Source organism: Protopterus annectens, chromosome 7.part0 (genome assembly GCF_019279795.1).
Source record: "Protopterus annectens isolate FY-2018-M chromosome 7.part0, PAN1.0, whole genome shotgun sequence".
Taxonomy (NCBI): domain Eukaryota; kingdom Metazoa; phylum Chordata; order Ceratodontiformes; family Protopteridae; genus Protopterus; species Protopterus annectens.
Genome location: NC_056739.1, coordinates 601,798,942 through 601,826,050, shown reverse-complemented (window position 1 = coordinate 601,826,050; position 27,109 = coordinate 601,798,942). Strand labels below are relative to the sequence as shown.

The following is a 27,109-nucleotide window of genomic DNA, read 5'->3' as shown; positions in this document are numbered from 1 at the left end:
GCTAGATACACTAGATTGCACGTTCTACATGTAGCTCTGGCCTTTATGGTAAACTCTTTCTGTAAGTCCGGATGAAAAAAGTTGTGGAACTATCAATATGTTCACAGAAATTACAATGACCACATGGTGTAGTAGACCATTCTTCCTTGTCACCATTTCCATTACTATTTTGCTGATAGCATAATAGTCTCTAAATTTTTTCTATTTTTGTACAGGAAATAGGGTCTTTCACCCACTAACTTTTTTATTTTTGGATCCACTTGTAAAATTGACCAGTTCTTATTAAATATATCTATTAACTTATTATTATCTGATGTATAAAACATCGGTATCTTAATAATAGTTGATCTATCTGGTGTTACATAAGAACTTTTATTTTCTACTGGTCCAAAGTATGGAGCTGCTATATTTTTACGTAAATCAGAAATATCTTTTAGATTGCTAGAAATTTCTTCCTGTGTATACCCTCTACTTAGAAGTTTCTTATTCAAGTCATTCATTTCTTTATCAAAACATTCTTCCAGTCTATTTAATCTTGATGTTCTCAAACCTTGTCCCTTTATCAAGTTTTTAAAAATATATCTAGGATGCATACTAGATCTTAATAGCAAAGAGTTACGATAACTAGATTTTCGAAAAATACCTGTATTAATCATCCCATTGGTCAGTTTTTCTATGTAAACATCCAAATATTCAATTTTATACATAGATCTATTCATAGTAAACTTTAAACATCCTGTTAACTATTTATTTTATCATAAAATATGTCTAGATCATCATAAGTACCTCTCCATAACATGAAGAGGTCATCGACAAAACGCCGATAAAAAATAACATTTGTTTTAAATTCTTCTAAATTGAAGAGTATGGTTTCCTCCCAATGCGCCAAAAACATATTTGCATAGCTATTGGCGCATGGGGTTCCCATAGCTACACCTTCACATTGAATAAGCAGTTTTTCATTAAATAAAAATAGGTTATTTTCTAACACCAGTTCAAGAAAACAAGTTATTATATCTATTTGTTTAGCTGATAGATCACTATGAATAGACATATACTGATGTACATATTGTATTCCCATGTCATTGGGTATCACTGTAAATAGTAATTGAACATCAAATGTTACTAATATTACTTCTTCTATATTGTCTTGTTCCTTCAAATTTTCATATAGATCAATTAAAAAATGTTTAGAGTCTCTGAGAACATATTTGTTCGTATCCACTATCCGTCTTAAATGCTTTTCTATATAAACTGATAACTGTACAGTGAGCCAGCCTCCACCTGCTACAATTGGTCTCATTGGTGGATTTAAAGAATTTTTATGCACTTTTGGCTGGCCCTGTATAATAGGAATGAGGGGATCTCTTACTACTAGATAATCTAAAGTTTCTTTTGTGATAATGCCTCTTCTATATATATCAAAAAGTGTATTTGTGACATATGTAATAATATTGTACACATCTTCTGATGTAATTTGTCTATAAGATTTATCATTATTTAACATTGTTTCCACTGATTCCACATAATACAGTGTGTCCATAATTACTATGAGACCTCCTTTGTCTGCAGGTTTTATTGTTATAGAATCATTCTTTTGAAGTTGTTGTAAAGCTTTTCTTTCCTTATAATTTAAGTTATATTTAACATTTCTCTGATGACTGAAGTCTTGTTCATAATATTTGAACAATTCTTCTTCCGTTATTTTCATATACGCATCTATCAATGGATGATTCGATGGAACAAAATTACTTAGCTTCTTGAATCTTACTTCAGGTTTTATTGTAATAGACTCATTACTATGCTCAGTCCCATCATATAAATATTTTAACATAATATTTCTACAAAAAACTTTTAAATCTAATATGGTATCTGTCATTTTACTCCTAGTGGTGGGAATAAAATTCAGACCTTTTAAAAGTACATTCTTTTCTTCTAAAGAAAGTTTATAAGAAGAGATATTGTGTACTAGTGACTCATGCCCTTCCCCCACATTTTTTTGATTGTTTGATTCGGGGTATATTCCCCTGAATGTTTCCTTTTTTGATGTCCCCGACTCATGGAACGTGTCCTCCTCCCTCCTTTGTCTGTTCTTATTGGTAAGGGAAAAGAAATATTTTCACTAACAGATAGGGACAATGCATGGGATACATTTGCTTTCGTCTTTGGTCTTACTACAGGTTGTGATTCTATTGTCTTTACTGGAGATCTTATCACTTTCACTATTGGATATAAATTCCCCTGATGTATCTCTGAGTTATCTCATTTATTAGAGTCATTAAAATCATTTGAATTATCACCTACAAGATTGGGAGTATTTTCTAAGGTAATAACCTCAGTATTCTGCCCATCTTGTCCATCAATTTCATACATTATTTTTTCTGTACCTGTTAAAGTATTACATCTACTACTTGCAGCTTGAATGTTAACATCCTGAATGTAATCATTTTCTAATTATTTTTCTTTTCTTTTACTATTTCTGTTAACAACATTCGTCTGATTAACAGTCACAGTCTCTTGTTTATTAACAGTCTCAATATTCTGGCCTCGTCTCGGCCACATAAACACGTGACCTAATTGAAAGTCATTAGTGTCTCTTATAATCTTATTCTTTTTTTGTTGCAGAAGCTTACGTTCAAAAGCTGCAACACTGTCCAGCAAGCTTTCAAAAAGTGGATCTATTAAGCTAGAAGAAAAGTTGTTAAATAACAGTTCTTGTTTGTCTTTTATACTTTGAGTCAATTTTGCTTCCTCGAGTTCAAAAAACTCGACAAGCAATGTTAAATACTTGCCGCTTACCTCGAGGTTCAATTGCTGCCATCGGCTCAGTAGTTCCGGATAGTAAGCACCTTGTGTTGGCATATTAAAAACTCTTAAACCACGTGGAACTATTTTCTTTTCCAAACAATATTGGAAATGGTGCCGCTGTGCTTGCAGTCTCTTTAATTTGAAAAAATCCCTTTCGATATCATCCATTAACTGCTGTAGACGTTCTAAATCACCTGTCGCCTCTCCGACGTCATCTGCTGATGGACTAAACTCGAGTTGCCAAAGTGCAGTCCTCGCACAAGATAAATGTTGTATAAATCTTTTTCGAAGTATTTCCGTAGAGTTGTCTCTTTTATTCGGATTATAATCCAATTCAATAGTTCCCATTAATTCCATTGGCTTGGTCAAGTAGGTTAAAACAGCAATAAAGATAAAAACAATAATATAAAAGTTGAAGCTCGCTGTTAACCAACTCAATAAGTACTTCGTTCCCAAAATAAAAATGAATAACATAAGGATGAAATAGTAGAACGAAGTAGCCAAGCAGTCTCTCGTAGATGTAAAAACAAGTAATAACTTTATTTTGTACAAATGATGAGCGCTTTCGCTAAAAAGCTTTTTCAGATCAGAAAACAGTTTAAAAGACTAATTGAGTTCATTTATATATACAAATTCAAATAGCTTTGAACCAATTGAAACTATTACTTCATTAGTTCTTAAAGTTGTACTACTGTGAAAAAAATAAATGACTAGTTTCCCAGTCGTATATTTCAGAGACTCTATTATTAAAACATATGCTAGCAAATTAACTTCTCAAAGTACATGATGTAGCATTTTTTACCTAAAATCTACATGCATATTTATCATAACAGATAAATCTATGACAAAAAAAACTGTATGTGCATTGATCCGTACATTTTATATATATTTCTATTTTTATATATATTTTACTTCTAAGAAGAAAAAGTTCTCATCAGAGAAATGTTAAATATAACTTAAATTATAAGGAAAGAAAAGCTTTACAACAACTTCAAAAGAATGATTCTATAACAATAAAACCTGCAGACAAAGGAGGTCTCATAGTAATTATGGACACACTGTATTATGTGGAATCAATGGAAACAATGTTAAAGAATGATAAATCTTATAGACGAATTACATCAGAAGATGTGTACAGTATTATTACATATGTCACAAATACACTTTTTGATATATATAGAGGAGGCATTATCACAAAAGAAACTTTAGATTATCTAGTAGTAAAAGATCCCCTCATTCCTATTATACAGGGCCAGCCAAAAGTGCATAAAAATTCTTTAAATCCACCAATGAGACCAATTGTAGCAGGTGGAGGCTGGCTCACTGAGCAGTTATCAGTTTATATAGAAAAGCATTTAAGACCGATAGTGGATACGAACAAATATGTTCTCAGAGACTCTAAACATTTTTTAATTGATCTATATGAAAATTTGAAGGAACAAGATAACATAGAAGAAGTAATACTAGTAACATTTGATGTTCAATCACTATTTACAGTGATACCCAATGATATGGGAATACAATATGTACATCAGTATATGTCTACTCATAGTGATCTATCAGCTAAACAAATAGATTTAATAACTTGTTTTCTTGAACTGGTGTTAGAAAATAACCTATTTTTATTTAATGAAAAACTGTTTATTCAATGTGAAGGTGTAGCTATGGGAACCCCATGCGCCAATAGCTATACAAATATGTTTTTGGCGCATTGGGAGGAAACCATACTGTTCAATTTAGAAGAATTTAAAACAAATGTTATTTTTTATCGGCGTTTTGTTGATGACCTCTTCATGTTATGGAGAGGTACTTATGATGATCTAGACATATTTTATGATAAAATAAATAGTTTAACAGGATGTTTAAAGTTTACTATGAATAGATCTATGTATAAAATTCAATATTTGGATGTTTACATAGAAAAACTGACCAATGGGATGATTAATACAGGTATTTTTCGAAAATCTAGTTATCGTAACTCTTTGCTATTAAGATCTAGTATGCATCCTAGATATATTTTTAAAAACTTGATAAAGGGACAAGGTTTGAGAACATCAAGATTAAATAGACTGGAAGAATGTTTTGATAAAGAAATGAATGACTTGAATAAGAAACTTCTAAGTAGAGGGTATACACATGAAGAAATTTCTAGCAATCTAAAAGATATTTCTGATTTACGTAAAAATATAGCAGCTCCATACTTTGGACCAGTAAAAAATAAAAGTTCTTATGTAACACCAGATAGATCAACTATTATAAAGATACCGATGTTTTATACATCAGATAATAATAAGTTAATAGATATATTTAATAAGAACTGGTCAATTTTACAAGTGGATCCAAAAATAAAAAGGTTAGTGGGTGAAAGATCCTATTTCCTGTACAAAAATAGAAAAAATTCAAAGAGACTATTATGCTATCAGCAAAATAGTAATAGAAATGATGACAAGGAAGAATGGTCTACTATACCATGTGGCAATTGTAATTTCTGCAAACATATTGATAGTTCCACAACTTTTTTTCATCCGGACTTACAGAAAGAGTTTACCATAAAGGCCAGAGCTACATGTAGAATGCGCAATCTAGTGTATCTAGCTGTATGTCAAATTTGCCATTCCTTTTATGTAGGGAAGACAAATAGTTTAAAGACAGGATAAGAGAGCATATATACCATATTAAGAAAGGTTCTGAACATAATGCATTAGCTAAACATGTCGCAAGCTCAAATACACACACATTTACTTTTAAAGCACTAGAAGTCATTCCCACTAGTATGCGGCAAGGAGATATGAGAAATCATAAGAATACAGAGAGAACAACTGGATAATATTATTGAGAGCTGATTATAGGTAGTGGGCTAAATGAACGGGCTACAATAAAACCCCTATTAAATAAGTATAGAAATAAAACATGAAAACCAATAAATGCCCTACTATGTTGTTTATTTTTATTACAAATGTTATTTTTAGACACGTTCCATGCTGATGTATTTATACATATACTTCATGTATCTACTTGAGTATTTTATATATTACTGTTTTTAAAAAGTATATACAATATTATTTAACCAAATTTTTTTTCATATAGTATGTTTATAATATACACATGAATGCTTTTTCATTTATTTATTTACATTTTTCATATTCATATCTTTTGGAATTCTGAAACATAACTTATACTTCTTAGAAGTCAAAATATATATAAAATGTACGGATCAATGCACATATAGATTTTTTGTCATAGATTCATCTGTTATGATAAATATGAATGTAGATATTTAGGTAAAAAATGCTACATCATGTACTTTGAGAAGCTAATTTGTTAGGATATGTTTTAATAATAGAGTCTCTGAAATATACGACTGGGAAACTAGTCATTTATTTTGTTCACAGTAGTAAAACTTTAAGAACTAATGAAGTAATGGTTTCAATTGGTTCAAAGTTATTTGAATTTGTATATATAAATGAAATCAATTAGTCTTTTAAACTGTTTTCTGATCTGAAGAAGCTTTTTAGCGAAAGTGCTCATCATTTGTGCAAAATAAAATTATTACTTATTTTTACATCTGAGAGAGACTGCTTGGCTACTTCGTTCTACTATTTCATCCTTATGTTATTCGTTTTTATTTTGGGAACAAAGTACTTATTGAGTTGGTTAACAGCGAGATTCAGCTTTTATAATATCTAAACTAAGCTTCACTATATTCCTGACAGAATCTAAGAGAATTATACTATTCCCTAATAACTTCATTAATACAACAAGGCAGATGATATGGTGAATAGTCCTTCTTGTTGTCAGGCCTCTGTCTCACTAAGAGACTTCTGGAAATAATATCTAAAATATTACTTTCGCGATAGCTTGCAGAATTACATCACTTCTGGTCATCTGACTTCTAGTTCCAATGCAAACCCCCATTTCTGGAAGCTGGCGGGATTTAGCACCTTCTTGTAAAAATATACACACAAGGGCTTTGCTCAGATATGTTGAGCTTATGGATGCTGTAAAACAATTAAACATGCCCACTCTTTCTGGGTGGCAATTAGTTCACTCCAGAGACAATACAGAAAGCTTCCTAGTACAGACTCTGTGTCGTTGGCTGCATTGAAACCTGTGAGATAGCATCTTTATGGCCTAGCCCATAAAGTCATTTAATTTCAGATATATTTTAAAGTTTGCTGGACTGAGGTTAACCTCCTGATTTCCAGTTTCCTCTGTTAAAACATATACATTTAAACAGTTACAAAAGTGCAAGAACATTGCTGTTCTCTCCAACAGGGCACACTGTGGATACATTTCAAACACAAGTACTTTACAAATGCCTTTTGAACACAAATGTCTGTACAAATCAGTTTTATATGTATAAATTAGTCTGATATTCACAAATGACATATAATTATTTATAAAATTCCAGCTAGCTGTTCTGGCAGTACCTACTTTCGTCACATCATCCAAGGTGAATTTTCTGCTGAACACCTGCTTCACCACTGTACACTATCTCCAAGCATGGCTGGTCAAGCTGCATGACTGTTGGGCCATTGGAGATACAGTCAGCATTAGACATCCATCTTTCAGGTGATCAGTGTCCTTATGGGTCAGCCTTGATGTCAGTTTGGATTCAGCCATGTACCTTGCGCCATCTCCCTTTCAAGTATTCCCAACCTTAAGTGCCATTAATCACATTTTCTTTGTCGTCCAAACCTTCCAATCACTAAGTGCCCACTTTATGTCTGTCTTTGTCCAGCGACTGCTGTCCCCACTTTTTGTGTCACTACCAACCCTGTCCCCTATGTGTCTGCATTTAGCATTTGTGTTCCCCTGCAATCCTATATTCTCACTCTATCCCTTTCACAACCATTCCTCACTAGCTTTCCTAACTGTCATTCATTGTCTTATTTTATAAATAGTAGCATTTTCCACCAAAAAAATAAATCAATGTTCACCCCCAGCTGCCATTCCTTACAGTTTCTATTGTGTCTTTTCCTCTACTTGCTATTCTGCTTTTCTAAATTTCCTATTTTCCCCTTTCCCCTTCATTGATATGAACTGGGTTGTCACTTTTCTTTGATGTCTGCCACTGCACATGTGGCACTAATGTGGTACTTTATTTTGCATGTGTATGTGTATGTGTGCGGGTGTGTCTATAAACAGCTGCAGGAACACATATGCATGCTTTCCTTTCCTGTGATGATAGAACTCCAGTCACATGCATTTCCTTAGTGTTACTCTTTCAGTACAAATGCTTAATGCTAGTTTCATATAAAACATAAAACTCACTACATGTGGACCAAGCATGTAATAACACACCTATAATGTAGAGTCCAAACTATTTTATTATTGCAGTCTTTCATCTCGCTCTGAAGAAGTCGTCAATGTTTGTCAAATATAAAAGTGTTCAACAGTAAATTAATGTAATTTACACACCTTCTGCTTGTTTTGTGTATATGAACCTTAACTAAATAGCACTAAAGTATCCCTTCAAATTGGATACTCATAAAACCACTTTTTCTATGTGGAGAATCAGCTTTTTCCACTTAACTGTTTTCCTCTTCCCCTTCTAAATAAATTCCTTTGATTTTTTATTAATTATGGGCCACAACTTCTTCCCTGTTTCATAAAAATATGCCTGACCTGTTTATAAAACTAAAGAGAATAAAAACATTTTACTGCTTGTAGGGGGAGTTCAGAAATAAGGAAAGAGTGGGATAATGGATGCAGGTGTCTAAGGATGATAACACCAGTAATGACAATTAAGTAGCAGTGGGAGTGGTCAATCCCTTAAAGCCCTTCAATTAATCCTTCTTCAAATCTAATGTCCTGTGACTTGTTGGTCCGTTAGGTGTGTGTTCCTTCAGTTTATTTTTTCTGCAGAAATAAATCTTGCTTGGAATTAGTTCAAGAATTCAAGTCAGACTAGTACTTCCAAATTCTCAGTTGTTTATTGGGGGCAGATGAGCACTGCAGTGTGTTAAAAGATTTAAAATATGAGTAATTGTTTATATACAATCAGTTAACAGTGGTGGGAGGGTCAATACCTAGGCTCCATCTATCTGGTCGGTCACAAGCGGTGTCCCACAGGGCTCGGTCCTTGGCCCCCTATTGTTCGGCATCTACTTCTCAGAAGTACAGGCCAACATGGGAGGACTTTGGCTGACGAAGTTTGCAGACGACTGCAAACTGGGCGCCATAGTGGAAAGTGCATCGGACACGGATATCCTTCAGAAGGGACTCACGGAAACAGATAGCTGGTGCCAGAGCCATGGCCTGAAGTTAAACGCCAAAAAATGTATAGTCATACCCTTCGGGAAAAATAAGGTAACCCCAAGCTACCATATAGGTGGCAATCCACTAAGCACAGAAGAGGTTATCAGGGACCTGGGGAGACAGGTTGACAGTGGTCTTTCTTTTGACACTCACGTTGCTAAAGTGGTTAGAAAGACCTTCTACATTGCCCACCTGATCATGAAGGGATTCACATCCAGATCTAGTGAGGTCATTGTTCCCCTGTACTCTTCACTTATCAGACCAATGATCGAGTACAATGCCCCATTCGGGATGTATCGCACCCGACATCTGCAGCAATTGGAGAGACCCCAAAAGTTCTTCACCAAAAGGATAAAGGGACTCCAAAATCTGTCATATGCTGCCAGATTGAAGAAACTCCAGCTCTATTCAGTTGCATACCGTCTGCTCAGAGGTGACATGTGCCTGACATACAAGGCCATGTCCAACCCGAATTAATGGACATGCTCCACCTCAAAAAATCCAAATCCACCAAAACCACTAGAGCAAGCGACTTAAACCTTAGCACAGATATAAATAGGACGTGCTGGAGGGATAGATTTTATCACTCAGAGACTCCCTATGCTGTGGAATAAAATCCCGGTCCATGTGAGGCAGAGCACCTCGCTGGCTCTATTCAAGAGAAATCTTGACCTGTGGATGGGAGATCAGGTTTATCCGGAATCATCTCTGTGTCACTGCTGAACAGAGGCACAACAAACTAATGGGCACAGTATTTTTCATATAAGGGGTATGTAAGCCACAAAAATTTGGGCTAGGCTTATAAATGCCTTAGGGCAGATAGCCTAGTATAAACCTATGAACCTATGAACCTATGTAGTTGAGCCACTCCTGTAGAGAGCAGTGACATCCCAGGGGTGGGGATTTTTAAGTGAACCTCTCCCTGTTGTGATAACTATAAGAACTAATGAGAGGAGCTTTGAAAAGATTGTGATGAAGGAATGGAAATGTGTCTTACAAAGGAACAATGGGAGGACATCTGTATGTCTCCAAAGTATGCAATAAAGTCCAGAAGGTATAGGACTTCTGCTTAGAAGTGTTTGCATGGGTATCTTTATATCCCTAGAATACTTCAGAATTTGTTTTCCTCAGGTAGACAGCAAATGCTGGAGGTGTGCTGGGGAAGACAGGGGTAATGGGAACATGCTTTTTGGAAATGCAATGTTGGCAAATTTTAAAAATTCCCAACACAGTACTATGGCAGAAATGCTGGGTAAGCAAATGGTTTTAACTAAGGATATGATCCTTTGAGGTGAAATATAGGACCTGAATTACCCAGACATAGTAAGACCTTACTAAGTTTAATGACATTGTTTGCCAAAAAAGGAAATTACCAGAAAATGTGAATTCTAACTGAAGAAATAAATATTGTTCAGGCGATAAAAGAACTGGGGTGAGATCTTTAGAAAAGGAAAGGGGCAAACTACATAGATATAAATGGAACTTTTGAAAACAATACATGTAGAGCAATATTCTAGAGGAGGAGTTTGGTTTAAGGAAAGGCAATTTATGTAATGTTGAAGTGAATAATAATTGCTAAAAAGAAAACGTGTATAATACATGAAAATAATGAAAAATGTTACTATGATTTGTTTTGTATTAATGTATGTGTTATCACTTAAAACAAGAAAATGTAATAAATGTGTTTAAAAACAAAATAATGTTGCAGTGTTCATTATGCGAGTGTCATCCCTTTGTTTTTAACACTTCTCTCAGTAACACAGACGCAGACATTTTCTCAGATGACCTGTGCTATGCAAACTCTGCCTACATAGGTTGCATCGTGGTACAGGCTACATCATGCTACAGACTGCTTGATGTTTAGTGTGACATACCTATGAAGTACCTATTAAATTATTCCCAACAGTAATCTTATTATTTGTTCCATTCTCTTCTCAAATTAGTAACAGTCTGAAGAAGCCTCTTCATGGTGCTTGCTGAAAGCCTGGGAACCATAACTGTGATCTTTGTGAAAGCAAGACTTTAAATGTGGCTAAGTGGAATACTTATCAATTCTGAGATGGTGGTACCCTGGAGAATTCTCATACTCCATGGTATGGTGATCTCAGACTTACTCTATATAAGTAGCTGGAGTCTTGAGGCTGCACAGGTTGAACAGCCCCTGCAAAAATGTTTAAATATTAAACAGTGAGATTTAGAATTCAATATTTTATTGAAATCATACTTTAATTTTTAAATTGTCCTGCAGTATCAGGTCTCACACTTCAGTAGGGACCCCAAGCCTATTTTCATGTTATTCAACTACGTGTATGTGGAAAGGGTTCATATTGTATAGGACACTACCTCCATAAAATTCATCCATTGCTAACCAATACATCAAATCATGACTCATTTAATGGAATTACATCTATTGAATGGGATCCTCTTCTGAAGCTCAAAATCCCATATAAGTGAAGCTCATTTTCCCGAGATAAAAATCCTGAAACCCTGAATACCTGAACGGCAAATTTTTCCCAGGGTAAGTAAACACTTGCCCTAATGGCATATATAGTTAGGGGGTGTGGGGGGTACATCCCCCAACCTAGGTGGATTTTATTACTACAGTGTGTGTTTTGTTTAACTTTGGGCAAGTGTTTACTTACCCTGGGAAAATTCGCCATTCAGGTATTCAAGGTTTTGGGATTTTCATCTCACAATAATGAGTTTCGATTACATGGGATTTCGAGGTTTAGAAGTAGATCCATTGAATGATAAGAGGATCATAGAATCATAGGAGTTTTCTAAGCTAATGACCCTATGGCCCTTACAAGCCCAGCCAAGTTTTACCCACAATTTCCACGAACAGCACCTATTACCTCTATCCGAGAGGAACATAGGTGGAACCCCTGGGGTGAATTTATGGTTACCCAGCCAATCATCCAGGTTGTGTTTGAAGAGGTCCAATGAGGTGCTCAGCTTGACATGAAGCGATTCTGTTCCAAAAGTATGGTAACCTCTGGGAGACAAATCTGTCCCTCCAGCAGGTTCTATTAATGTTACATACCAGATTAAGGCCATTAGAGAGAGTAACCTGTATAACATTTGACTTATGCACATGCAGCATTTCCCATAATAGTGCTCTTTTTTTGCCTTTTCTATCATTAGTCTTTGAAATAAAACAAGATTGTTTGTACTATATAGTTACTTTTGAAAGTGCAGATAATTTAAAAAATAAACCAATAATTATGTAAATTATTATATTGTATGTTTGCTTGTTTGTATTGATGATAGTTGTTTAAGACAAAAACAGCATCTGAATGAGTTATACTTACATTCCAGAGCTGTGAAGATACATTTTATCAGAAGATCAACACAATGACAATTTAAAGTGGGGTTATGTAATTAACTTAGTGCAATAAATGTACAGTGTTTTCTATTCAATTAAGTTACACTGTTGTCAGTGAAATAGATGCGTTTTTCATATGCAGTTGTAAAATATTGAGAAGACAATTTAACAGAATGAGATTCAGTGTTCTGTGTACAACACAAACATTCCTAATGCATGTATAATACAGCTGTGTAAGTAAACTTACCATAATAGTAGACTTTTAAATGATCACTGCTATAGGAACCTTACCTATATGGGTTATATCCTGCATAACAGTCATACATCTTACAAAGCTACAGGTCACCTTCCATGTACCCAAACTGTCAGTCATCTCAAGCTGAGCTGACTAAAATGACAGCTTTGGGCAGCAAGACCTTCAGAACTTTCAAGCCAACAGACAAAGGAAGCCAAGTCCTGAAAGGTCAATGCTAGGAACAATAAAATATAAATGACCACACCCTGGGATAAACACCACCAAAATAAGAGGGATGGAGGGAGTAGCTGCTACTGCAACAGTGATCATTCGAACATTGATTGTCATGATAAGATTACGTATGCACCTGTACTATGTTCATCATATTGATCACTGCTGCAGAAATTTTAGCTCTGTTGGTAGATTACCCTAGCTTACAACATTTGGAAGTGGAAGAGAAAGGGTCCCCCTGGAGAGTGGCTCTAGCAAAGCCTGATCCAGAGCTAAATAATTAATCAAGCACAGAGTGCTTTCCAAACAATGTACACAGGACCAAGTTGCATCTTTTAAAATACTTCTAGAATCCCACCCATTCCAAAAAGCCCACCATATCACTGCTACAAACATATCCTTTGCCTTTCCTACCAGACAGACTCAACTATGACTGCAGTCCATAATCTTTTGTTAGTTGACTCCAGACACTTATAGTAATTAATATAGAACTATATACACATCATTTAAAGGTTAACATGTTTCAGTAGATGGAAATTTATGTTACTTGTATGTATATGTAGCACTGAGTACTGCCTCTTAGATTTGTTTCTATATGTTTACAAATGAAATTAAGTATATTTATTTTACCTTTTGTCCATTCTTTCCTGGTGCTCCTGGTGGTCCCTAAGGGGAAAAATTAATAAATTACATGGTGAAAAACTAGTGCTGAATTATATTGCCATTGCATCATACAATAAAATTAGTACTGGCAGATTACCCTAGTAGCATGGAGAAAATCTTGATTTTTTTTTTTAATTCTAATTGTGGCAGATTGCTGCTCCTTGGTGACAGGGCAATGGAAACTAACCCAGAGAGGGACAGGAAAATATTAAAGATTTTAGGCAGGATACCATGATGGAGAAGGAGAGATTGCGGGTGTTTATTACTTACCTTTATTGTTGGAGGAATGTCTTTTAGGGTCTACTTCACCCTGTCAAAGGCCGACAATATCGAAGCTGATATTGTTGGCACCAAAATGTCAAAAGCGAAAGTCATCGTGCATGTAAACGGAAATCTCCGTAAGGGGAGATTTCCATTTACTGCAATGTAGTGCAATCTCGGAGTTGGTATATTTAAGTAGCGGGGGGTGTGGGGGGTGTAGGGGGGCTTGCCCCCCTGCATAGAGCAATTTGTGTTGTGCTGGGTGTTTTTTTTTTTTTTTTGTGTGTGTTCGATGTTCGGGGGTTTCAACATTTTCATGTCGATTATTATGCTGTCGACAGTTTGAGTTTACGACAGCGTAATATAAATGCATCTTTTACATATCACATGTCATGATTTTGTGATACTTACCTGCAAACAGATTTTAGCAGCAAAAGCTTGAACCACGATCAACAGAGAATTGTTGCAGTGGAATGTACTAATCATAGACAGACAGTGACTGTGCTAATGTGTTAGAGTGAAGCCATTTAGTGTTGATCCAAAAAGAACTGTAATTGTGCATATAACGAATACTATGTAGAAACAAGATGCCCTGCAAACTGTACTGTACACTTAACTGCCCCACCAAGATAGGACACTTCTACAAATTGTCAACAACGTTTACAATTAAGGAAAGGCAGAACAGGACAGACTATAACAGCCATGCAGCAAAGTGATATCTCTTTTTTTAATCAAAATTAAAGTGAATTATCACTCAAGGCTCCTTATTCTTATCCAGACAGTCTGACTTATTTTCAGATGTATTAGGTAGGGAGGATTCCTGTCTGGTTCAATTAATAGAGCCAGCTGTGCAACTGTGATGTACAAAGGAAACTACTGTATGCCTACCAAACCAAAGAAGCAGGCCTTTCATAGAAGAGGAATGGTCGTTTGGAACATCACTTCTCAGCACTAGGCTGCACTAAGGAAGAAGCCCTGTGGATTATTCTGAGACAACTTGGACTTCTTTCTTTGATGGAATCTACAGGGGAAAGACTACAGGAGAACCTATGTATGGTATGCAGTTTGATTCCTGCTTCTTGCTATTGCAGAAAGAAATTACTGGAGTGTTTTTATATAACTGTTACCTATTTCTGTAGTCTTTGAGACTTTGGCAAAAAAAGATACTCTAAAATGTTTTTTTACAATTATAAAAAATAAGAAAGAAAAAGATAATTTGGGATTTAAAGGACTATGAATCCAACAATGGTTACCCACTACCTAAAGGGGGCTAAGATGATTGATATTACTAAACAGCAATATGCATCTGAAGTATTAGTTGGGGAAGATAGATTTGAGCAGGTTGATTTAGCACCTCCTAAACTGAAAGACCTTTTAGAGTATCCACCCTGCCTTCTTTAGTAATGGGTACTAACCCTATCCCTAAAGCTGCCCCTTCCCCCAACCCTAACCCTGCACCTTACACGTCATTAAAACCTTCCTATAACACTGCCATTATTCAGACAATGTAAGGCTGTTACAGGTGGGGGTGGGGTTTGCTTTAATATCAGCTGAGGAAAAAGTCTTCCTCTCTCAATATTACTGCGGGTTTTTTTTTTTTTTTGGTAAGTGTGGATGATCAAACTTATTTTGTCAGTGCTATGCATTTGACATTTTGGCAGTTCAGTCATTCACAATACACTTGTGTGTGTGTGTGTGTGTGTGTGTGTGTGTGTGTGTGTGTGTGTGTGTGTGTGTGTGTGTGTGTGTGTGTGTGTGTGTGTATGTGTGTGTGTGTGTTTGCATTACCAAAGTATTAGTTGGGGAAGATAGATTTGAGCAGGTTGATTTAGCACCTCCTAAACTGAAAGACCTTTTAGAGTTTCCACCCTGCCTTCTTTAGTAATGGGTGCTAACCCTATCCCTAAAGCTGCCCCTTTATATAAAAAAATTAAAAAAAAAACTACAATATGCTGGTTGCATAAGTGTTGCAGGATGTCTGTGAAAGTTAAAAATCATGACAAAACAGAAGCAGTATTATTGCCTATTCCTTTTTGTATTTTACACACACACACACACACATATGCAAGTCTTATGTCAAATCTTTAAACCATAAAAATTCAGACACAAAGACAGAGAAAAAAATTTAAATCACAAATATTCAAAAGCAAAAGAGTTTGTATCACAAAGATTCAAAGCAAAACAAGCTATTTTTTGCAGGGGAGCAAGCCCCTCTGCATCCCCACACCTCCTGATACTTAAATATATCAGTTCAGAGAGTGTATTGCAGTAGGGAAAGAGCAAGTACCCATTCCCTACTGTACCAAGATCTTGCACATCCAAACACTAGCAATGTTCAAAATGTTCATGTGTGAATCCTGCAGCCAACATTTCAAGGATTAGAACATTTGAGAGTTTGAGACCATGATGGCAATCCTTCCCTCTCTATGTATATATGTGTAAACACACACACACACATGAGCACACACACTCACACATGCACACACACATACATAGATATATGTATATGTGTGTGTGGGAGCATATATACATATACACACACACATACACACACATACAGTGGATGTAAAAAGTTTACACACCCCTGTTAAAATGCCAGGTTTTTGCGATATAAAAAATGAGACCACAATAAATCATTTCAAAACTTTTCCCAACTTTAATGTGACCTATAACCTGTACAATTCAATTGAAAAACAAACAAATCTGTTAGGGGAAAAATATAAAAAATAAAAAACGTACAATACGCTGGTTGCATTAAGTGTTGCAGGATGTCTGTGAAAGTTAAAAATCATGACAAAACAGAAGCAGTATTACTGCCTATTCCTTTTTTTTTGAAAAGCATTAAATAAAGAGCCAATGCCCCAGAGGACAGTTTGTACTTCTTGTAAAAACAATTCTGACAAACACAACCAAACCTTAAAAGAATACTAACAATGAAATATAATCTCCCATATGTCACTTAGTTTCACAGACAACTCAGAATTGCTTGTCAGGTAGGTCAGGTACAGATAAAATATTCTTTCTTAGTAACAAAATATTTTGCTGTTGCCAGTGGATATATTTTTTATTCCTCATCTTCTTTAATTTATACTAAGAAGAAAATCTGGTCAATTGAAATCCTTTCAAGTTGCACAACTTTTGATCTGTGAACCATTTACAACGAAATGACAATTACAAATGGTACAAGTCTGAAGAAGCTTCTAGAACCCACTCTAGTAAATGTAACAGTGGCATACAAAATCATTAAATGCAGGGGGACAAAGAACAATCTACAGACTGCAAAATATACTCCCCTCTTATAAGTACACAGTGTTATATACGTATGATACAATGTGTGTGCTTCTTCATTAACATTTCCTACCTCTTGCATTTTATGAAAAGCATATATTTGCATATCTGTGTGCACTTGTGTTGGTATATATATGCAAATATACATGTATATATGTATTTACGTGTGTGTCACAGTATCTGTCAAAAAATCAACACATTAAATAGCAAGTAATCAAACATAACTTGCCGATTAGCTGATCAAAAAATTACAAAAATAAACAAAACAGTTTTTCTGCGAGGGAAAGCCCCCCTGCACCCCTTCACACCCCCAGAAAATTAAACATACCAACTCAGAGATTGCACTGCAATGGGGAAAGGGCAAATTTCCCAGTCCTCATTGAACTGCAATCTTCCAAAGAAAAAAGGCCAGTATGTGTTATAAATTGATTTCTGATTGCTGTAGCATTTTTTCTTTTGGTTCAACATGTTAACTTTTCAAGGACTTGCATGTAGTATATATATATATATATATATATATATATATATATATATATATATATATATATATACATATATATATATATATATATATATATATATATATATGTGTGTGTGTGTGTGTGTGTATGTGTGTGTGTGTGTGTGTGTGTGTGTGTGTGTGTGTGTGTGTGTGTGTGTGTGTGTGTGTGTGTGTGTGTGTGTGTGTGTAGATATATATATATATATCTACATATATATATATATATATATATATATACATATGTATCTACATATATATATATATATATATATATATACATATATATATATATATATATATATATATATATATATATATATATATATATTGGTGCACACACATATGTTAAGACCAACTGGCATAATGGTTAAGGTCTTCACCTCCCATGCATAAAGTACAAGGTTTGACCCTGACCTCCAGCCAATGCCTGTTTGGAGTTTGCATGTTCTCCCTGTATCTCTGTGGGGTTCCTCCCACCTCTGAAAAACATCCTGAGTGTTTCCATCTCAAACTTATCAATGAATGGAGCTGTGGGCAGCAGCACAAACTCTACATGGTGCTCTAAGGGGGAAGAGTTGTACAGGCCACCTGCTTTGGGCATTTCCTGTATTAGCAGTATCCTCAAGACAGGAGAACATGCATGACAGACTGCACACCATGGCATGGCTAGCCACTCAACAGTGTAAAATATGGGTCTAGCTGATTCAGTCATATTGATTGTCATAAATGGCCATAGGTAGGTACCGGTGATAAGTGGGTTGAGGACCCGGCCTACTCCGACTTACAGGGTAGGGGTATATGTGCCCCTATTGGCCAGTGTGTGCCCACCATAAAGTCCAGCAGCCATGGGTCAAAAGCTGGATATAAAACCAATCAACCTGCCAAATATAAATTGAGATTTCCTACACTTAATGTAGGTTCACTGACAGGACACAGCTTGGAAGTGGATGACATGATGATATGGAAGAGGCTGGACATCCTATCCAAGAGACAAGATGGAATGGCAGGGCAGCAAAGCCACTTGGCTTGTGGGATCCAGAGCCGACTACACAGGAGGATGACAGGTTAGAAACTGTGTGGGAATTGTGGTGAGAAAGAGGCTTCAGCAGGCAGTGAAAGATATAATCAGAATTAGTGAGACACTCCTGGAAATTAGACTCCAGTGTAATGACAGTGCAGTATTCATAAAATAATTTCAGCCTATGCCCCACAGCAGGGTTGTGATAGTGAGGAAAAGAGTGCATTCAGACAGCAGCTGCAGGACGTGCTAGATAAAGCAGGACAATGTAAGTTGGTGTTGATAATGGATGACTTGAATGCACATATTGGAACACAAAACAGGATATGAGGACTGACTGGGTCCACATGGGTGGGGTAACAGGAATAAAGAAGGAGAAGCCATTCTAGACTTCTGTATGCAAATGGCTTGATAGTAGCCAACACATGGCTTAGAAAGAGAGACAGTCACAAGACCACATACAACAGTGGCCAACATGCAATTCATATAGACTTCCTCTTAGTAAGGAAAGGGTAGTGGGGTAGAATCAATGATTGCAAAGTCATCCGCAGTGAAACAGTCAGCCCATAGCATAAAGTACTGGTTGACACAATCAGCTGCAAGCAGTAGTCAGAGAAGGCTCTAATGTCAACAGAGAGACCATGCTGAAGACCTGGAAGTTGATTGGAGAGAAAGGACAACAGTTCAAGGAATTACTCAGGGCTCTAGCACTCCAAGAAGAGGAGGAAATAGGTGGAGTTGAAGAAGAGCTCCTTAAGACAGCATGTGTTAGGACTACAGAACAGATATGTGGCTGAGCCAGGAATGGAAATAAAGTACATAAGGAAAGCTGTTAGTGGAATGCAGAAGTCCAGGAAGTCATCAAAAGAAAGGAGGAGTGCAGGAAAAAGTGGAAAATAGGAAAGACTGACCAGAACTAGGAAGGAATATTGGTTGGCTAACAAAGAAGCTAAGAAAGAAGTTGCAATAAGAAAGAACAGGGCATCGGAGGCACTCTACCATCTTCTGGAAAGTGACTCAGTAGGTGGCAGAAAAACTATATCAGGTTGCAAGGCAAAGACAGAAAGATAAAGAAAATAGTCAGACACCCTTCATAAGGGATGCCAACAACAACCTGGTCACCAATCCACACGACATCAAAGGCAGACGGAAGGATTATTTCCAGCATCTTCTGAATGAAGAAAGCCCCAAAGCAGTGATACTGCCACAGAAACACCTTACTATGAGAGAAGAGGAGGAGCCCACACTAAAAGAAGTAAGAATACACAAAGAAAAATAAAGTCAGGAAAAGAAGCAGGCTCAGATGAGATCACAGCAGATATGATAAAGATGCTGGGTGAGATAGGAGAGAAATGTCTCCTGAGGGTACTCATAGCAATGTGGAGAGAAAGGCATATCCCAGACAATTGGAGAATAGCATACTCATGCCATTGTACAAGAAAAAAGGGGGCATCTACAACTGTGGGCAGTACAGCGGCATCAAACTCCTGTCACATTGCATGAAAGTTCTGCAGATTGTGATTGATAAATGGATATGCAGTATAGTAGAATGTAAGATGGGAGTTGAGCAGTTTGGATTCAAATCTGGATTCAGCATAACTGACCTTATATTTGCAGTGAAACAGATAGTTGAGAAGACGTTAGAGATGAGGAAAGAGTCCAACTGGGCATTCCTGCACTGTGAGAAAGCATAAGACAAGGTCCCAAGAAAGCAGATCTGGGCAGTACTGTGGTGGTTTGAAGTCCCAGAAACATTGGTAGAGTTTGTGCAGACCATGTGCAAGGACCCAATGACTCAAGTACTGACAGCCTTCAGCCTCACAGAGGCATTCCCAGTGGGAGTGGGTATGTATCAGGGTACCTCTCTGAGCCCACTGCTGGTCATACTAGTGATGGACTACATTAGCAAACATGTCAGAGGAGGAATTCAACATATGATGTGGCATTGTAGGCAGACTCTGAGCAAGAGGCAAAGGATAGGGGAATGGAATGCAAAACTGAAGGTATAAGGGATGAAACTAAGCACAGATAAGACAGTGGGAATTGCAGCAAATTGAGGAAATCAGAAGAAAATGGAGAACAGAGATAGAATGGAAGATAGTGAAACAGGTAAATAGTTTCAAGTATCTGGGAGGGGTGGTTCAGGAGATGGGAAGTCTGAATGGAGAGGTCAAAGCTAGAGTCAGAGGGGTTGCTGCCAACTGGTATAGTATAGTCTGTAACAGAAAAACGCCGAAGAAGCTGAAAAGTAAGGTGTACAATACAGTGGTGTGACCAGTACTACTGTATGGTACAGAAACCTGGGCAGTAAAGGCAGAGCAGATGATGAAGCTAGAGGTGATGGAAATGAAGTGCCTGAGAAGGGTGGTGGCATGCACACTGTGGAACAGACAAAGAAATGAAAGCATAAGAGCAAAAGCCAAAGTAGCTCCAATTGTAGAAAGGATCAAAGAGAACAGATTATGTTGGTTCAGACACATGTGCAGAAAAGCAGAAGACAATTTGGTGAAGAAGATTTGGACAGACAAGAATAAGGTAGGAGGAAATGAGGATGTCCATTAAAGAGGTGGATGGATTGTGTGAAAGAAGATCTGCAGCAATCAGGCATGAGTGTCAAAGAAGGCAAGTGCATGGCACTGAATCAAGAGAGATGGCGACAGTTGATGATACCCCGACTCCATGTAGAAAATATATATATATATAAACATAAATGTATATGTATACGTAGATAGATATACACATCATACACACACACACACACACACATACACACACACACACACACACACACACACACACACACACACACACACACGCACACACAAAATATGCACAAACAAAATACTAACAAGGGTAGAGAATAGCACTTCACAGAAATTTTGCTGCCATGGGCCTACTCATACCAAAGAGGCAAGGACAGAATCAATATGTTTGGCTCAATTTAAAGGATAAAGTAAAACAACAGTTTTTTGGAGGAGAGAGAGAAACCATGGTACCTGGAAAAACATGGAGACACAGAGAAAACATACAAATTCCACCTCAAGAAAATGTCAGGAATTAAGACTTTTGAACAGACCCTGGAAGTGTAAGATAAAAACCTTAAGCACCAATCCACAGTTCAGGTTTTTAATTTCACTCAACAAACATTTTTGGCAAGAGAAATGGCACAATGAAATGTGGCTCAACATGTTATGGTGAGCATGTGAAGTCGCACTTCCACTTGACATATGGCATTATACTTTTTACTCGTCTTTTTAGTCTCAGATAGGTGATAAAGCACACCAATGCTACTCCCTGTGCAGTAGTGACCACTGAACACATCTTCTAATTGTTTCATTGCAGATATTACAGCAGAACCCCCCCCAGCCCCATACCGCAGAGGGATAAAGCCCTGATGTATCTGCAGATGACCCATGTTTGACTAGTTGGACTGGTGCTGGAGATACTAGGCAGGGAAGGATGGGAGTGAGTGGTCAACACTGATACTCCCATGCTGGAGCTAGGGAGGCAACTTTAGTCTTTGCACTGGCAACAGCCATAAGAATGCAGGTGTATCACTGGCAGCAAGCGGAGCCTAGCATGATCAGCACAGTAAGCAGTGTGCCAGTTGTTCAGGAGGTTATGCATGTAGAGATATGCACATGCACCTCCCAACAGAATGTGCAAAAGCTGTCAAGGAGGTAGGATCAGTCCACAAGATCTGCATATTGGCATACTCCCAAACACTTAACTCTCATCATCACAAAGTGTCACTTGTCTCATGCTTTCAAAAGAGAAGATGAAGTGGTGTATGGGTTCAAGATATGTATTGTACATAAGCATTGTCAGGAACTGTAATTGGAATAAGTAAGCTACAAGAACGGTTATACGAACACTTATATGCCATCAAGAAGGGGAAAGCAGACAATGTGCTGGCTAAGCACATTCTAGACAACCCAGGTCATGAATTTTCATTTTTGGTGATTGACCAACTTTGTGATGGAGGCACAGGGGGTCCTGATTCTCTGAGACTTGAATGCAAGGAGTTGATGTGGCAACTCAAATTGGAAGCTTACCACCCACCTGGACTAAACAGCATGCTTTCTATTAGTTGCTTTCTTAAACTGAGAAGCCTAGTTAGGTGAAGCTTCTTAGACTGATTTAATCCTCTTGGGAATGACCACCTTTTTAGCTATTTTAAGGGGATTGTTTCTTTTTTTGTTTTTTTGATTGTTAAAATGGTTTAGTGCTACTTTGTTATTATTGGTTTTATTTTTTAATGTCTTTATCAATGGTTGCATTGTGGTCCATTATTTTAAGCGGGGGATGTGTAGTTTGATCGTTCATCAGAATAGTCTTTTATGTAAGGGACATCAGCCTCCTAGTACCGGCCGCTACACACAATATACAATCAATATATAATACTTACTTTTTTTTTTTTTTTGCTACTAATACTGCTACTATTATCAGATGGTTATGATAACAACATAACAATGTTAAGCATACATTTCCAAGGTATACTCATAGATGTATTTTGTATATTTTATATCAACTCAAGGTTTGTAGTCTTCCATCGAGTTGTGTTACCATCTGAATGGCATTTTGATTTATTTACACGGCTTTTTTAAAACAGGCGCTACACACATATACTTTTCCTGGGTTTACCACTTGTGTGTTTATAGTGTCTACCAGGTATTTAAGATTGTATACATGCTATGTTGGTGGCGTAAATTTAGAGTATTAGTTTGATTACAAATATTCAGGCTGGTCATGTTGATTTTATACAAATGGTGATGCACAGTTTTTCTGTGGTTAAGTTTTTTAAGTGCATTGATGTGCAATTTTCAGGTGTGTCCACAAGGGGGAGTGTTTGAGTGGAGCTATGTTGCTTAAATAATGGGACAGATGTATTGTTCTTTGTTTTTAGTTTGCTTTCTGAAGAAGTTGGTGCAGAATGCCGACGAAAAGCTTGGTTTTAAGCCTAATAAAATTCCTGTTTGGTATTTTCGTTTATTGGCGTTCTTTACAGAAAATTTTTGGATTATTAGGAGTCCTGAATATAACCTCTGGATTACTAGGAGCTTTTTAGAGGTGCAGCGACCTGCAACGGTGGTATTTATCAGTTTGTGGTTTTGTTTTTGAGTCGTGCAGAAAGACTTATGTAGTATACCATAACTGGAAGGGTTATGCTTTAACATCTGATTTTAAGTGGGTAACACTGTCAGCATTTTTGTTAATCTGCAGGAACATTGTATGTTTTACTTGAAAAAGGTATCATAGTTAATTTGTATTTCTCATAAATATAACACAATTTTCCTCAGATTTTCTTTTATAATGTATCATTTTACTTGCTTGACTCTTAATTTATTTATTTATTTATTTCCAATTTGATGACCGGGGAGGTCCACTGGGCTCAGGGAACCCATTTTCAGTGGAGGCCCAGGGAGAAAAGCTCCGCATTACATAATTTAGTTACAGATACAATCTTAATAAAGAAGACACAATTTACAATTACATTTCATGTTAGAGAACAAGCATAATTTATTGGGTACATAGTACAATTTAGATATTTACAATATCTACAATTATGTTTGGTTAGCTATTAATCATAGTTAGTCAGGGGTTTAGTGGTGGAGAGAAAATTATAGGACTTGGTGAGGAGAATGCAGTTGCATTTCCTGTTAGAGGAAAGGTAGGAATGTAGCTGAGATTTAAAGTTTTCAAAGTTTGCACAGGTCCTTAGAGAGGAAGGAAGAGAATTCCATGTTTTTGCTAAGGAAAAGGACAGCAGGTTTTGAGTTTTCAGACAAAGATTAGGTTTTGGTGAGTAGATCTGAGAGTTCTCTGAGGGGTGTAAGGTAGAAGGATGTTGGATAGTGCAGGGCACTTAGTGGGCTGAAAAATTAGTTTGTGGGCTGTGGTAATTTGAAGATAGTCTAGATGGTTGGAGAGTTCAAGCCAGTGTAACAAATTAAGGGCAATACAATGATGGGAGGAGTATTTGGCCTTGGTAGCAAATTTAGAAATCTTATTATAACAGACTTCCAATTTTGAGGTGAGCGTGGCAGATAAGTTTGTTAATAGAGGAGAGCCATACATTAGTTCGGGGAGTAGATAGGTTGTGGCAAGTGTTTGTCTGGTGGAAGGAGAGAGAAAGTGGATGTTCCTGTATAGCATACCAAGTTTTATATGGGTTTTCTTAATGTTTTGCTGGATGTGAGTGTCAAATTTTAGGTGTTCATCAATAGTGACCCCAAGTAGTTTGGCAAAGGGAACAACCTCTATAGTGGAGTTGTTTTGGATAATAATTTGGAATGAGTTTTTATCAAGAGGGGAAGCTTTTGAGGGAGAGAATAATAGTATTTTGTATTTATTGGCATTTAGTGAGAGGTGGTTCTGAAGCATCCAATTTTCAGTGGTGGAGAAAGCAGTTTGGGTCATTGTTTGAAGCTCTGGGAGGTTAGAGGTGCTGCAGAATAATGTGGAATTGTCTGCGTATTGTATAATTTTGGTATTGGGTATGGCTTTGTGGAAATCATTAATAAAGATGTTAAACAGCATTGAACCGAGTATGGATCTCTGGGGAACCCAAGTTGGGGTAGGAAGGAAGGTTGAGGTAACTTTCCCCCATTTTACAGCTTGAGAGCTATCGCAGAGGTAGCTTGAAAACCAGGATAAGGTATTCTGGGAGAGATTCAAGTTGGAGAGATAGTTTAAGAGAAGGGTGTGGGAGATGGTATTGAATGCCTTAGACAGATCTAGTAGAACTGTAGAAACTATTTTTCCAAATTAATGGGAAATATTTATTGTATCTAAGAAGTGCAGTGGTAGTACTATGGCCAGGATGGAAGCTGTGTTGGGTTGGAGTGATTAGCTGGTGATTGGCTAGGAATGGTATAAGCTGAGTGTGGATGCATTTTTCTAGTAGTTTGGAAATTGGGGAGAGGATGGCTTTGGGGCGGAAGTTGGAGATGTTATTGTTTTTGCCTACTTTATGGAGAGGTAGAATGAAGGCAGTATGCCATAATTTGGGCACATAAGATTCCAGCATGGATCTATTTATCAGGATGCTAATGGGGAGAGCGATACCATCTGCAGATATTTTTAGGAAGGAGGATGGGATATTGTCAGGGGCATTAGAGCATGGTTTTAATTTAGAGAGTATTTTTTATATGGGAGGTTGAGGTGGGTTTAAGCTCGAATATAGGAGGAGGATTGGGGACAGTGGGTGCTGTAGGTGGTGGTGAAGAAAGGGTAGGCTGAGGGGAAGGGTTATTGTTAGGGAAGGTTTTGGTCAGTTCTGCTATGGAGTTGGTGAAGAAGGAGTTGAATGGAGAGGCTATTTCAGGGTCAGATATGCTGGTGTCAGGGCAGGGGTTGCTTTTGGTACCTGGGTTGAGAAGAGAATTAATGGAATTCCAGAACTGTTTTCCGCTTTTTTGATTGGTTAGATTGGAGTTTAATATAGTAGGGCTTTTTGTCTCTGATTTGTTTTTTAGCAAGGTTGCAGAGTTGTTTATATTTAAGAAAAGTCTCAGGCTGCTTGTTTTGATGATATGTTTTCCAGGATTGTCTCTTTGTAGCATACATTTTTTGGTATCTTTGGTTAACGAAGGGGCGGATTTGGTTTTTACTCTTTTTGTTCTTGGTGGAGCTAGGGAGTTGAGGATGTTTAAGAAGGAGGAGTTGAAAAATTCTACGGCATTATCTAGTGGAAGAATTTTTAGGGGGTTCCAGTTTGTTTGTTTCAGGGAGTCGGAGAAGGTAGTTGGGTTGAAGTTTGTGAGGTTACGTGTGTGGATAAATTGGTGTAGGTGAGTAGAGGAGTGGGTAGCTCGGTGGATAAAATTTGGCAAGTGGTCTCCCATAGGCTCGGGTGTGATGCCATAGTTTAAGATTTTATTGGGATGGGATGCTAGGATCCAGTCTAGTGTGGTACCTGGGGGGTTTGTTTTATTGGGTCTGGTAATGAAGTTAGTAAGTTGCGTTAGTTAAATAGATTGATGGTAAGGTGGAATTAGGGTTATTGATTTTATTCAAATCGATGTTTACATCTCCAAGTATAAAAGTCTCATGCTTAATATTGGTCGAGGTCCAGAGGAGAATGTCTTCCAGAGAAGTGGTGTTGTTACCAGGGGAGATGTAGAGGGCAATAATAAAAATGCTTTTGTGGTTATTTACTTTTAGTGGGCCTATTACTAGTTCTGCATTATTGAATGGGGGGATAGGATTGGGGTATGGAGTGATGGATAGTAGGTTAGAGTTGTTTAAGGCTACCCCACCACCTTTTCTATTTAGGTGGTCATGTCTGAGAGATTGGAATCCAGGAGGGAGGATTTCAGAGTCACAAATATGAGGTTTTAGCCAGGTTTCTGAAATGGCTAAAATGTTGGGTAGGCTGTAGTCTAACCAGGCATGGAATTCGGTTACTTCATTTCTTAAACTTTGGGCATTGATGGTGAAGAATTTGAGGTATGGTTAGCTTTATTGTTTGAGGTGGGGAGATTAGCATTACAGGTAGTGTTTGGTCCAGGATTA

The 27,109-nt window shown here is 37.0% G+C and overlaps 1 protein-coding gene across 3 annotated transcripts in view; it reads right to left on the bottom strand.

Annotated features, from left to right (window-relative positions):
* Positions 1–27,109, bottom strand: part of LOC122806621 (collagen and calcium-binding EGF domain-containing protein 1-like) — an 876,736-nt gene that overhangs the window by 175,125 nt on the left and 674,502 nt on the right. For all 3 annotated transcript variants that reach the window (XM_044077195.1, XM_044077194.1, XM_044077196.1), the window contains one exon: positions 13,491–13,526. In XM_044077195.1, coding sequence (XP_043933130.1) covers positions 13,491–13,526 — 36 coding nt within the window. The remainder of the gene's footprint in view (positions 1–13,490; positions 13,527–27,109) is intronic.